Source organism: Perca fluviatilis, chromosome 13, assembly GCF_010015445.1.
Source record: "Perca fluviatilis chromosome 13, GENO_Pfluv_1.0, whole genome shotgun sequence".
In the NCBI taxonomy this organism is placed as follows: Eukaryota; Metazoa; Chordata; class Actinopteri; order Perciformes; family Percidae; genus Perca; species Perca fluviatilis.
The window spans coordinates 34,951,686-34,966,434 of NC_053124.1; the positions used below are offsets into that span (position 1 = coordinate 34,951,686).

Below are 14,749 nucleotides of genomic sequence, written 5' to 3' on the forward strand. Positions count from 1 at the left end.
TTCTGATTCAGGTCAGGGTACTTTCCTGTTGTTACTAAACTGTGGTGTGTGTGTGTGTGTGTGTGTGTGTGTGTGTGTGTGTGTGTGTGTGTGTGTGTGTGTGTGTGTGTGTGTGTGTGTGTGTGTGGGTGTGTGTGTGTGTGTGTGCGTGTGCGTGTGTGCGTGTGTCTTTCAGAGTTCAATAACACTATGAGCACACACACTTTGGACCCACGCCAGGGTCCCGAGGCCGTTATAAACCCCAACCGGCTTCCCTGTCCTCACCGTGCAGTCCCCGACAGATCCCAGAGAGATTAGAGGGTGCGTTTCATTTTTGTCCCAGAGCAGGATGAGTGCTGTGAAGAGAGCCGTGCTGCTGACGCTGCTGCTCGCGGCAATCGGCAGCTCTGCCGCGGCGGGCCCCGAAGACTGCCAAGGTGTGAACGTAAAGCTGCAAACTAAAGACATCCACAAGGTGAGTCTGATTCTGGTCCTACAATTAGGGCTAAGAGGGGGTATGCAGACACACACACACACACACACACACACACACACACATACACACACAAACAGACACACACACATACACGCACATACAGACACACATACACAAACACACACACAGACACACACTCACATACACGCACATACAGACACACAGACACAAACACTCACACACAGACACACACTCACACAAACACACACACACAGACACACACAAAAACTGTTGGAACAGTGGAAAGACGAACCAAGACGGCTTTTGATACTTTTATTTAGTTTCCGTGTGTTTTACGATGATTAAAGTCCTGATTATTTACATGGAGTCTGGTGGAGATATGCTGGCTCTATACACGCTAAAAGTCCTGATTATTTACATGGAGTCTGGTGGAGTTTTGTGATGGTGATTTTGGGCTGTTTCATGTAAAACTAAAAGGATATTACTCTTTAACAAAAATGTCTATATCTGTACAGATCCTTTCCATAATGTTGTCAGACACTTAGAAAAATAATCTGATTCTGTCAGCGGCAAAAACTGAACCCCCCCTCCTTCTCTCCACAGATTTTCGGGGACTGGGTCCTGGTCTGGTCCGTCACTGCCCACAACAAAGGCAACGTGCTTCTTCCAAAAGTCACCAGCTCTCACGTCGAGTTCAGACTCCGCGATGATAACAAGACGGTCATTTTCACAGAGAGGAACAAATTCACGTGAGTCAGTGCTTACATAGTCTCGCTTTGCTAGACCCTCCTCCACAGCGCTGTGGAGGAAGGTCGGACTAGTCCACACAGCATTGCTGGATGGGAGAAAAACGTGCTCTGGTTTATTGCCATTTCTTTAAACCAATCACAATCATCTTGGGCGGTGCTAAGCACCGGACGGAGCCACAGTGCCTCTGCTAAATAGTCTCAGGAAGGAACTAGTTTTGGTGGAACATGTGTACGTTCAAAAGTAGTTTACGTCGTGCAACTGAAAACTCAGATTGGACAGATAGTCTAGCTAGCTGTCTGGATTTACCCTGCAGAGATCTGAGGAGCAGTTAACCATAGTCCTCATAAATCCAAAAAGAAGACAAAACTTCCACCGCAGCCGGTGGCCCTACTCATGGGATATCGTTCCTTTTTGACTAAACCTTGGATTTACTAGGATAAATGAATTCACCTTAATCGAAATGTCTGCTACAGACACAGTAGCGCTTCTTCTTTAGCGTCCCGACTGGCGTCGTAATGTCCATTTTGAGAACGACAAGCCACTGTTGTAGAAGCTCCGGGTCACTGTAGTAAAATGGCAGATCATGGAAGGTTGATGCAGCGTTAGCGGTAGCAGCAGAGAGTAGAAGCCATCAGGCAAGTGTTATTTAAATAAACTCCTGGTGTAGCAGGGTGGATTAAAAAACTAATACCCCTGCTGCTTGAAATTTCTTCCTTTTATGGATCAGTGTGGATTCAGTGGAGTCCTCAGCGGTTTCTGATCCTCTCTCTCTGAATGCTTTTTAGGCGAGGTAGAGGCAGGCGATCTTTGACCCCTGGATAGCAAGTCATCAGCGACCCATAGTTCTCCTCGGTTTTCCAACCGGTCCTATGTGGGGTGCAAAATTTTTGTAGAAGTTTCTTTGCAGTAGTGTGGATTTAAAAAATAATAAAAGTTGTGAGACAAAAAAAAAGACAGTTGCAGACTTAACCAAGTTTGTTTTTTGTATTTTATTATATATTTGCAAGAATATAGGAGTAACACAATGTCACAAAGGCACAGCAGGTCAGTGTGGAAAAGTCTTTTTAACAAGTCAATAGGAATACTGAGCTTAAATACATCTTCAGAGTGACAGCACACAGGCACTTGACTTAACATTTCTCACAGGCAATCTGATACACAGGAGACAATCTAATAACACAGGAGACATCTCTGAGCCCCTGCACAACTCTCAACCCCAGGTTACATATCTCAACTGACAGGGGAGAAAGAAGAGTATCAAAGGAGATAGTTTAGGGTGACCTTGTACCTTATCTGTTCAGCGTACACATTACGTTCCCAGACTTTGTGGCTCCCACTTAGTTTTATGAGAATCAGAATCAACATGTGAGAATGAGATAAACTCACTTTCAGCATTGTGAGAGAAACTAAAACAGAAATAATACAAGAATATAAAGAATCATGCTTAAATGTAATTTTGCAATTAAATTACTTACAAACTTTCCAATGCCTTGTTTTATGAGTACAGAACCTATTTGTACTACTGTAGAAATTTGGTACCTTTCTGGGCATTATTAGTGGTGTAATTTACGAGATACACTGTTGGTTCCATTAGCGTCTGCACTAGGCCGTTCGGCTGAGAGCGCTAACTCGACCAAGGGAGGGGGTGGGGGGCTGGTTTGGCTCGAGGTCATGGTGCAAAGGACCCTAGGTTGAAATTACTCCGAACCAACCCTTTGATGTTGTAAAACGGTCCTAGTTTGGTTAGCTGCGCAAAGACTAGTATCTGCATGTGTGAAATAATTTAATTTGCTCGTGAATATGTTTTGAAAATCCATGAAATGACATTTGGTGTGCCCCAAGGGTCAGTTTTAGGCCCTGTTCTTTTTAATCTGTATACCTTATTTTCCTCAAATAAAAGCCGGGGCCTTTATTTACCTGAACTGCAGAAGGTACCACGCTTGTATTTGAAGCAGGCTTTCATTAGAGGCAGGCCTTTATTTCTAATTCTGTCTGTTTGATATGTATAATTGTTTTAAATAAACTGTATTAAATGAAAAACCATAGCGTTCCAGTGGCTAGAGATCATTCATTTTTTAAGAAACATTTGCAAAAATATCACCATATACAACAACAACCAGAAGAGCGACAAAGAAATTTGGGTCAATGTATTGTATTTGGTAGCGATGGTGCATTGCTGTGTAGAGAGGAATCTGCCAACACTGTTTCTTGATTATAAAGGTTTATTTACATCAAATAATTCAGCATCCATTTACAAGCCCTGCAGAGCTCGGAGAGGACCTGTTTTCCCAATTCTCCAGTGGTCACTCTGGCTTTCTTTGTTTGAACATGGTATATATTCTATACTGTGTGTAACGTAGATGGGGGAGGAAACAATACTTTGACCAATGGCTACAAGCCAACTGGCCTTATTTTGGAGGGCCCACTGATAAGCATGCCAGATGTTTCCAGAGAGGTGTCTTCTGAAAGTATAGAAAAGTTCATCCGAGGTCTCCTGTGGAACTGGGCTAAAGTTCATCTGGGTTTCTTTGTTACCCAAAACTTAAATACAAGTCATATAGAATATGCAGATACACTAAAATTATAATATACTTCATCAGAAATAATCAAACACCACCAATGTGTCAGTTTGAACCCTGTAAATGTACCGGTATTTATTTCAAATACAGGTACTTCATTATTGCTGGTATATTACAATAAGAGCATACAGTAGTTGATGGTTTGCAGCACACCAGTATCTGATTAACGTTACAGACGGTAGATAGCTAGCTTTGTTTCTAGGTTCAGGCTAATGTTTTTCCTCCCAACTCCAGCTAGCTAGCTGTGCTCTAATCTTGTCAGCTCATCCTTCTGTTTCTTCCAGTCTCGGATTCTCCTGGGGTCAATGTCGAAATATTTCGCAGCTTTTTCACCCGAGTTCTACTCTACTACTTTAAAACTCTTTTCGATTTGTTGTTGACAAGTCCATTACTCTCTTCTCTGCCATCACTAAATGAGATCTATGAATAAAGGTTGATTGATTGATTGATTGATTGATTGATTGATTGATTGATTGATTGATTGATTGATTGATTGATTGATTATCCAGCTGGAGCGTGATTATCATGCTGTAAGTTTGTTGTTGTGTGTCGTGTTGTCTAACTGGTTTGTGTCATTTTCAGACACCAGGCGTGTCTCACCTACATCATCAACATGACGATGCCCACTGACCCGCAGGACAGCACCATGACCACCTTTCCTGGTTGTGAGTCACATTAATACACACAGAAACACACAACACACACACACACACAGACACACACAAAGACAAACACACAGACACCACACACACATAGACACACACACACACAGACACACACAAAGACAAACACACAGACACCACACACACATAGACACACACACAAACACACACACACACATGGAAACACACACTGAGACACACACACACAGACAGACACACAGAGACACACACTTACACACAGAGACACACAGACAAACACACACACACACAGAGACACACACACAAACATGTAGACACACAAACACACACAAACACATACACACACAGAGACACACACAAACACACAGAGACACACACAAACACATACACACACACAGAGACAAAGACACATCCACACACATATTCACACACACACAGAAGCACACACACACATGGACACACACACACAAACACACACACACAGACACACACATACACACATAGAAACACACACAGAGACACAAACACACATTCAAACACACAGACACACACACAGAGACACACACACACACATACAGAGAGAAACACTCACACAGACACAAACACGTAGACAAACACACACACAAAACACAAACACACAGACACACACATACACAGAGACACAGAGAGACACACACACAGACAAACAAACACACAGACACACACACATTCACACATACACAGAGACACACACACACAGTTAATCTATTATTGCCACGTTTGGTTTTTAAAATCCATTCCATCCATCCACTGTCTGTCTGTCTGTGTGTGTGTGTGTGTGTGTGTGTGTGTGTGTGTGTGTGTGTGTGTGTGTGTGTGTGTGTGTGTGTGTGTGTGTGTGTGTGTGTGTGTGTGTGTGTGTGTGTGTGTGTGTGTGTGTGTGTGTGTGTGTGTGTGTGTGTGTGTGTGTGTGTGTCTGTGTGTGTGTGTGTCTGTCTGTGTGTGTTTTTGTGTGTGTGTCTGTGTGTGTGTGTGTGTGTGTGTGTCTCTGTGTGTGTTAGCCATGGAGCAGGACGGTCTTCTTGAGGTGTTCAACGTGACAGCGACCCTGACTTTCTTCGAGACCTGCCCTGACTGTCTGTCGATGGTCTGGAAGGACAGCAGGGGACGATTCCTGCTCAACTACAGTAAACACACACGTTCTTATTATTATCTTTAGGGCTGCAACTACACATTATTTTACTCATGGATTAATGGACAAATCAGTTCACGTATACAGGCAGACGCCATCTTGGGGAAACAGTCACGACCAGTCGAACACCGATCGCCGTGCAACGTGACCTGAAAAGTCACTTAATATCTCCCATGAGCCGTGGTTCTTCCAATGGGTCGATAGGAATGACGTTTGTGAAATGTAATTACATGGAAGTGCATAAATTATCTCTGTTTATTAAAATATATGAGTGACTAAGTACAAGACCTAGGGTTCAACTGGTCGTGGCTGTTTTCCCAAGATAGCGCCTCCTACTGTCTTTATGAACAATGTTTTTAATAAACTGTCTGTACACTTAAACTTTGTTCTCAATGCTTCGGTTTACATGTAGGGACCCTCATTATGCTACCATGGAAGTGTGTTGCTATTTAGAGCTTTCTTAGTGGTATAAAATAGAGATTCCTTTTTCCGCTAACGTGCCCCGACAACTAGCGTTATAAGATAATTAGCATTTTGTGCTAAAACTGGTCACATTCAATTAACATGAAAACATATCCCAGAGAACAGTTGACTCGGTACACATGCATTATTAACCCCTAGGTCCATTTTGCACCGGATTTGTCCTTTAATGTGTGTGTGTGTGTGTGTGTGTGTGTGTGTGTGTGTGTGTGTGTGTGTGTGTGTGTGTGTGTGTGTGTGTGTGTGTGTGTGTGTGTGTGTGTGTTTCAGGGAAGGAGGGGGATCACCAGGATGCTGAGAAGCTGAAAGCAGACCACAGCGATCACCACAAACTGGCCGCCTGTCTGGGATTCTCCACCAACGCCAAGCCGTTCAACTATGACGGAGCTGCAGGTCACTTCCTGTCTGGTTTCTCCTCCCACAGATTGTTGAGATGAAAATTAGAAAAAGAAAGATAAATGAAATGATTTCATTCATTTGTCTCCTCACAGATTTCTGTCATAAGAAATCATCTCCGGAGGTGGAGCCAGAAGCGTCCTGAGTGAAGACGTTGGAGCAAAACAAACATATCTCAGATATGTCCTCCACCAATACAATAAAAGCAAATACTAAAACCTGGATGTGTGTTATGCACATTATTGTGTGTTTCTCTGGTCTCAAATACTTTCAAATGTTCTGTTTTAATATGGAAATTACGCATTATTTAAAGTCCTGTTGTTGTCAGAAGCAGAGTATGAGGGCGTGCCCTGACAGTAGCTAGGTAAGGACTACTAGCCAGTCAGAAGCAGAGTATGAGGGCGTGCCCTGACAGTACCTAGGTAAGGACTACCAGGTGTTCATGGACATCAGAAAAACGTTTTTCCGAGTGAAAACGTCACCATTCACGTAACTTCCTGTGGGAATCAGAGGTGGGAAACTCTGGCTCGATTTTCGTTTGATGTAGGCGACTTTGGTTCACTGAACATATTTCAATGACAATAAACTGTTTATTGTGGACAAATGCCTCTGCCAAGAAACATAAACAGACATAACATGTTTAAAAATATTCATAAATAGGCCCATGTATATCCGTGTCTTTTCCATTTCGTTGTCCTGCAGATAACACAAACAAACACATGGCAATGTGCTGTTTCCATGCTCGTATAAGAAAACAGCAAATCTTTTGTTATTGTGGCCTCCATGTTTCCACACCTGATGCTCTGGGCTACGGCCAACCGTTGGTGGCAGTCATGCAAAAAGTTGTTATGCCAAACGGCAATATAACAGAAGAAGAACACGCATCCCGACCATGTGAACGCTGACTAGTGTTAATTTTGTCACCTATTTTTAATTTAGTCTCAGTCTTAGTCTTGTGCCAAATGTCCTTGTTAGTTTTAGTCATATTTTGTCAATCACATATCTTTTGTTGTTAGTCAAGTTTTAGTCGACTAAAAGTCTCGTCATTTTAGTCTAGTTTTAGTCAAAACATTTTAGTCTTTTTTAAATTATTTCTGATTACCATTTCAGTCAAATAGTTATAAAAATAAATAAATTATATAAAGTTATATAAATATTGAGCCTCTTCCTTATTTCACCAGTAAACGACAAAAACAACCACTGCATTGGAAAAGGATATTTTACAATAAAATAAATGCAGCACGAAGCTGGCAAGGCGTATTTTAAGTGAACGCAACATATGTGTTGTTTTTCAGACAATGGCAGCTGCAGACTGTCGTACGTCCCCCTGTTAGAATCCTACACAGTGAAACACAGACAAACTTTTACACCGTTTAGCTGTCAGCATTTTAACCGTGTTTATTCCAGCTGCTAGCTAACGGTAAACCTGCTGTCAGGTGTAGTGTTAACTAGCTAACGGTAGGCTAGCGTTACCTGCTGCCAAGTGTAGTGTTAACTAGCGTCCCGTGCAGCGATGTTTCGGTTGCCTCTAATGTCTGTTTAGGATCATCAGAGAGAAGCGTAGGCATTTAAGTGGCACCGAAATCCGCGATGCTATTCGGTCCGGTAAATAACGGCCGTTAAGGCACCTGTCGGTGCCGTAGCACCGGGTCTCGGTACCCAACCCTAGTAACAGCTGAATATTCTATCTCATGATGAAAAAGTAGAGGCGGTTGTAGACGAAAATGAAGAGGGATTTTATCTAAGTTTTAATTTTATGCAAAACATTTTAGTCTCATCTTTTTTCGTCAACAATAATGCATGTTAATTTAGTCTTAGTCAGCGTTTTTGGACATTGGCACAGTCTCGTCATCGTCTCGTCTTAGTCATGAAAAAAAAGGTCGTTGACGAACATATTTAGTCTCGTCTCATCTGACGAAATTAACACTAACGCTGCCAATCGGAAAAACAACGTAACCACGGGGGCGATCCCTGTTATTCCAAGGTGGCATGAATGCGCCATACTAGCCAATCAGAAGCAGAGTATGAGGGCGTGCCTTGACAGTAGGTGGGTAAGGACTACTAGCCAGTCAGAAGCAGAGTATGAGGGCGTGCCCTGACAGTACCTAGGTAAGGACTACTAGCCAGTCAGAAGCAGAGTATGAGGTCGTGCCCTGACAGTACCTAGGTAAGGACTACTAGCTAGTCAGAAGCAGAGTATGACGGTGTGCCCTGACAATACCTACGTAAGGACTACTAGCCAGTCAGAAGCAGAGTATGAGGGCGTGCCCTGACAGTACCTAGGTAAGGACTACTAGCCAGTCAGAAGCAGAGTATGAGGGCGTGCTCTGACAGTACCTAGGTAAGGACTACTAGCCAGTCAGAAGCAGAGTTTACAACATCTGGTTCCGCCCCTGATTATTAGCCTACACCCAGATATTTAAAGCAATCTCAAACTGTAAGTGTCAGCTTTTCTGATGTCGGCAGAATGTTATCTAACAGTTTTCTGATTCAGGTCAGGGTGCTTTGTCAGAGTCATGTTGCTACACACACACACAAACACACACACACACACACTGTTGCGTCAAGAGACAGTAAACAACATAAGCATTCACCTTTTCAACTTCCTTGCAAGATAAAACCCCAGCAGGCGGTGAGAAAGTGCATGCATTGTTGGAACCCATCATTAGCTTGTGTTTCCCTAGGGAACATTTAAACTGGTGCACCTTAGTGAGGGCAGGTGGTGAAAAGTTTGGGACAAAGCATTTCACTGAAATTCCTTCCTTGATGAGGAGACGCGCATTCAGACACATTCAGCTCATTTGACAAAACTGGAGACGCAACCAGTAGGGAAATGGCCATTGTTTGTGTAAAATTGTTGCCAGTTGTTAAGTGCTTATTTGTGTTGAAATTTAAGACAAATTGTCTGATTTGATAATGCTATTTAGGAAACAATGATTGATGGCAGTCTAATGGACGATTGATTCCTTTCATATTGTATTGGAAATGTGTAGTTCTTAGTTAATATATTAATTCCAATGGACCTTTTTCACAGAAGACATTTTGACTTGTCATAGTAGGAAAAGCACAGCTGAAATTGATAACCTTAACGATGGCTCAATTCCATCAAGTGTCCCAGTAAGATATTTCAGTGAGTCAGCATGCACAATACCAGGGTCTCTCCTAAGTGGAATGCAGCCATCAGTAATGGTTTAATACCAGGGTCTTTATAACCATCATAATGTTATACAGGCCTCCTAAGAATGCACCATCATTAATGGTTTAATACCAACCTCTCTAAGTGAATGCAGCCATCAGTAATGGTTTAATACCAGTCTCTCCTAAGTAATGCAGCCATCAGTAATGGTTTAATACCAGGTCTCTAAGTGAATCAGCCATCATTAATGTTTAATACGGGCTCTCCTAAGTGGAATGCAGCCATCAGTAATGGTTTAATACCAGGGTCTCTCCTAAGTGGAATGCAGCCATCAGTAATGGTTTAATACCAGGACCTCTCCTAAGTGGAATGCAGCCATCAGTAATGGTTTTGAATACACCTGTGCTTTTCCTACTATGACATGTCAACATGTCTGCCGTGAAAAAGGTCTATACATTGTTGGTGAAACTTGAGCCTGTGTTTATTTGATTTTTCTCAGATTTTTTGACCGAAGAGACGCAGACTTTAGCGTACGTTCTGCGTTTGTGCGAGATGTAATACATCTCCATAACAGCAGGTGGTGCTAATCTGTATTGTCGCCCAAAAAAACCAAAACCAGCAGCCTATTGGACGAACGCGCCATGTGGGTCTGGCTGCTCCCGGATTGTACAACCGAGCATAATGGTGGCTTCGTTCAGAATACAATCTCATATTTTACTAAAATAGTTCACCGAAACCTGTTTCTGAAAACATTTGAAGAGAGAAATAGGCCGTGATGCAGTTGCTGAATCTGTCTTCATTTCAGATCAACAAAGGTCAGTTTAAAAGATTTTTGTCCAATTTTGAGAGGTGTTAGTCAGGCTCGTCCCACTCGTCATTTCCGGGTTAGCTCTCCACCAATCAGATTGGACATTGAGTCTGACTGCCTGCCTTCCGATTCAACAAGTCAAATCGGCCCAAATGAAGTCCGACGGCTCCACGACAGACGACGGCACAGAACACACCGAACAGACTCGAGTCACCGGACTGTCCCACGGCCGATAATCATGTTGGTGTGTCAGCGCCATTAAAGTAATGTAAATGCATCCTTCTTTTTGTGTTTTTGCCTTTGAAGGTTATCAACCTATTAGTAATTATTCTGCTGCTTGTACCAACAAACTGAAATCCATCTGAAACAAACTAAACTGGAATTAAATAAAGAAGAAGTCAGAAGATATTAGAGTTGTGTAATGGCAAAATTAAATTTAGCCATGATTCTTTTATATTCTTGTCTTATTTCTGTTTTTAGTTTCGCTCACAATGCTGAAAGTAAGATTATCTCATTCTCACATGATGATTCTGATTCTCACTAAACTACCGTGAGCAGATTGGAGCAGACTTTTTCATTTTTAAGTCCCAAAAATGCCATCGCCGTCTAAACGAAAGGCACATCTGATAAAATATTTTGTCATTTTCACTTGCGAGCATTCTCGTGTAAACAGGGCCTAAGTTTCACTCAGGTGTTTGAGAGAGATAAGAACCAGTTATTGATAAGGTCACTTTATATTTTACTCTGATTCTGTCAAGGGCTGTGGTTGAATTATTGTCAACAATATAAACTTTTATTCAACTTAATGAAGAGATATTTCTATTATTTTTAGACATGTACTTTACCTAAATGTGTCATATTATTCAAGTAATAGTATAAGTATATCATGTGCCTCTCTGTGTGTATCTGCTCATTGCAAAAGAAGCTGTGTGCAGTCAATTGAGGAAGAGGTTCAAGGAATGTCCCTGATGCACAGAAAGTTAAGCTGAGTCATAAAATTGGTTCACTCCTTCATGACTTAAAGGTGCAGATAAGCAGGAGCACAGGAAAGGTCCCGAAAAGGGGAAGAGGAAGAAAAGCACACTGGCTTGCATACTGCAAAATGCAACAGAGTGCATCAGGACACATTTTAGGCATTCTGCATTTTACATTCTATGTATTGGGATATACTATATCTTTCCCTGTCATACTAATGGTAGTATGGGCATTGCAACACACCCAGTATCTCTCTCAAAGCACTCCTCTTCCAGGAATGAACAAAGCTTGATAACCCCTCCCTCCTCTTCCTTCTCTCAAACACAGCCAGCTCCACTCTGTGTACATATTTCCTTGTTCCCTCCCCTTCAGAGCTACAGTTTGCAGATGGGTGTAACCAACATGCTGGGGGAAGTACAACAGCGTATCACATGTTGTTATAACATCAGAGCTCAGACTAGTCTCACTTCTCAGGAAGTGAGACTCAGACTGTCGTTTTCACTGAGCGAGAGGTGAAATGGCGCAGAAAGGAGTTCATCTGGACCGGGAAACCTTCTCTTGTTCCATCTGTCTGGATCTACTGAAGGATCCGGTGACTATTAACTGTGGTCACAGCTACTGCATGAACTGTATTAAAAGCCACTGGGATGAAGGGGATGAGAAGGAAATGTACAGCTGCCCTCAGTGCAGGCAGAGCTTCACACCGAGGCCTGTACTGCTGAAAAGCACCATGTTGGCAGATTTAGTGGAGGAGCTGAAGAAGACTGGACTCCAAGCTGCTCCTGCTGATCACTGCTATGCTGGAGCTGAAGATGTGGCCTGTGATGTCTGCACCGGGAGAAAACTCAAAAGACACAAGTCCTGTCTGCAATGTCTGATCTCTTACTGTGAGAAACACCTTCAGCTTCATGTTGAATCCCTGCTTTCGAGAAACACAAGCTGGTGGAGCCGTCCAAGAAGCTCCAGGAGAACGTCTGCTCTCGTCATGATGAGGTAATGAAGATTTTCTGCCGTACTGATCAGCAGCTTATCTGTTATCTCTGCTTAATGGACGAACATAAAGGTCACGACACAGTCTCAGCTGCAGCAGAAAGGACTGAGAGGCAGAAAAAGCTGGAGGGGAGTCGACAGACCATCCAGCAGAGAATCCAGGACGGAGAGAAAGATGTGAAGCTGCTTCAACAGCAGGCGGAGGCCATCGATCGCGCCGCCGATAAAGCAGTGAAGGACAGCGAGAAGATCTTGAAGAGGGAAGACGCTGAGCTGAAGAAGCTCTCACACACAGAGGATCACAGCCAGTTTCTACACTACTACCCCTCACTGTCACCACTCAGCCAATCAGCATCCAGCATCCATATCAGTCCTCTGAGCTGCTTTGAGGACGTGACGGCGCGCCGTGTCTGAAGTCAGAGATAAACTACAGGACGTCCTGAGAGAGGAGTGGACAAACGTCTCACTGACAGGGACTGAAGTGGACGTTTTACTGCCACAACCAGAGCCCAAGACCAGAGCTGAATTCTTAAAATATTCATGTGAAATCACACTGGATCCAAACACAGCAAACGCATATCTGTTATTATCTGAGGGGAACAGGAAAGCAACATTAATGAGACGACAACAGTCTTATTCTAGTCACCCAGACAGATTCACTGGCTGGTGTCAGGTCTTGAGTAGAGAGAGTCTGACTGGACGTTGTTACTGGGAGGTGGAGAGGAGAGGAGGAGTTTATGTAGCAGTCGCATACAAGAATATCAGCAGAGCAGGGGGGTCGGATGAATGTAGATTTGGACAAAATGACAAGTCTTGGGCGTTATATTGTACCAACAATAGTTATACATTTTGGTCCAACAAAGTCCAAACTCCCGTCTCAGGTCCTGAGTCCTCCAGAGTAGGAGTGTACCTGGATCACAGTGCAGGTATTCTGTCCTTCTACAGCGTCTCTGAAACCATGACTCTCCTCCACAGAGTCCAGACCACATTCACTCAGCCCCTCTATGCTGGACTCAGGGTTTATGGTTCTTATGGAGACTCTGCTGAGTTGTGTAATCTGAAATAGACAGAAGTCATTTAAGGGTCAAATTCTGTCATTCTGAGTCATTTTTTTATTTAAAAAAAGGAAAACTTCTCTAAATTGCAGCTTGTTAAATGAGAATATTTTCTTGTTCCTTCACTCCTCAAGGATTTTTCTGCATTTGATGCTTTTTTTACGTTTTTACGCATTCAAGGCTTTTGTTGATGCTTTTTGATACATTTTCAATGTTTTTTTACGGTGTTTTTTATTGAAAGCTTTTTGACGCTCGCTTGCTACAACACACACACATGGACACACACACACACACTGACACACACACACAATAATATAATAATTATTTAGTCTCCATGTTTGTAGCTGAGAGCTGATTGTTGTGCCTTTTTTTATGTGTTTACAAGTCTTGTTGCTTTTTCTTACTTTTTTTTACTTTTATCAAAAAATGTCACTTTCTTCAATATCTATTTGCTTTTCTAAACGTTTTTGTAAATTAGTTTGACGTCTTTGTTTGCTTGTATTGACGTTTTAGAAGTGATGAGATGATTTCTGTTTGATGAAAACCATTCGGGGAGCCCCCCAGAAGCTCTCAATGTGCTCAGTTGAGATCTGTTATTTTACCTTTTTGATTGTTGAAACAAGAACGATTAAAAAAAGATCTTTATCAAGATGATCTGTAAATATTAGCTATTTGTTATTCATGTATTTCTCCACGTTATGTATCTGCGGGACAGGAAGATGTCTGTTAAATAGCGGTGTCTTGTAATCCCATGTGGGACAAGCCAAATGTTTGGCGTGATGCAGAAATCAAATCAATCTAAAATTGTATTTAGTTTCTCTTCCACTGCATGGCTCTGAAGAGAGAAAGCACCAGACCTCCTTCATCCTGCACACTTTGTTCTCTTTGGGGACATTTTTAACCATTTTTCATTATTCTGAGTCAAAATTTTCAATGAAAAACCTTTTTTATCAATGTTTTGGTCATCTTTTTCAACACTTTTGTGGCTTTCGCCACCGATATTTTTGTCACTTTTTTCAATGTTTGTCGACTTTTTCTGAGCCATTTGAATTTTTTGTGGGTTTTTTCCCCAAATTGTTAGTTTTTTTTTTTTTTTTTTACATTTGTCACTTTTTTAACATTCTTTTATCAATTGTTTTTTCTTCAAATGCTGTAAAATTGACTAAAACACCCAAATTAAATGAAAGTAGTGAACTGATTTATTAAACTTGTTAAGAGCGTTGTATGGAACCATCCACGTCATTTTTTTTTTGGGATAATTTGGTTGAAAGAAACCCAAATTTCTAATATAGAAACTTTTTTGACAATGGGTCAAAGTTGACCTGAGGACAA

General features: G+C 42.1%; 2 protein-coding genes and 1 pseudogene across 2 annotated transcripts; all 3 read left to right on the forward strand.

Annotated features, from left to right (window-relative positions):
• The first annotated feature begins 250 nt into the window (after positions 1-250).
• On the forward strand, positions 251-6,675 carry LOC120571414 (saxitoxin and tetrodotoxin-binding protein 1-like). Its single transcript, XM_039820353.1, has 6 exons — positions 251-454; positions 1,040-1,185; positions 4,348-4,430; positions 5,447-5,572; positions 6,328-6,450; positions 6,549-6,675. The coding sequence occupies exons 1-6, from the start codon at positions 329-331 to the stop codon at positions 6,596-6,598; spliced, it is 654 nt and encodes a 217-aa protein (XP_039676287.1). The 5' UTR covers positions 251-328; the 3' UTR covers positions 6,599-6,675.
• Positions 6,676-11,835: 5,160 nt separating this feature from the next.
• Positions 11,836-12,701, forward strand: LOC120570958 (annotated as a pseudogene).
• Positions 12,702-12,897: 196 nt separating this feature from the next.
• LOC120571430 (tripartite motif-containing protein 16-like) lies at positions 12,898-13,595 on the forward strand (the record flags this gene model as incomplete). Its single annotated transcript, XM_039820372.1, has 1 exon — positions 12,898-13,595. A coding segment is annotated over one exon (531 nt), but the record flags the coding sequence as incomplete, so codon positions are not given.
• Positions 13,596-14,749: the final 1,154 nt, after the last annotated feature.

Bases quoted from the DNA above. Each gene is read 5' to 3' on its own strand.
- LOC120571414 (XM_039820353.1), top strand. From the start codon at position 329: ATGAGTGCTGTGAAGAGAGCCGTGCTGCTGACGCTGCTGCTCGCGGCA. The intron at 4,431-5,446 runs GTGAGTCACATT...TGTGTGTGTTAG, and splicing joins CATGACCACCTTTCCTGGTT to CCATGGAGCAGGACGGTCTT. The intron at 5,573-6,327 runs GTAAACACACAC...TGTGTGTTTCAG, and splicing joins ACGATTCCTGCTCAACTACA to GGAAGGAGGGGGATCACCAG.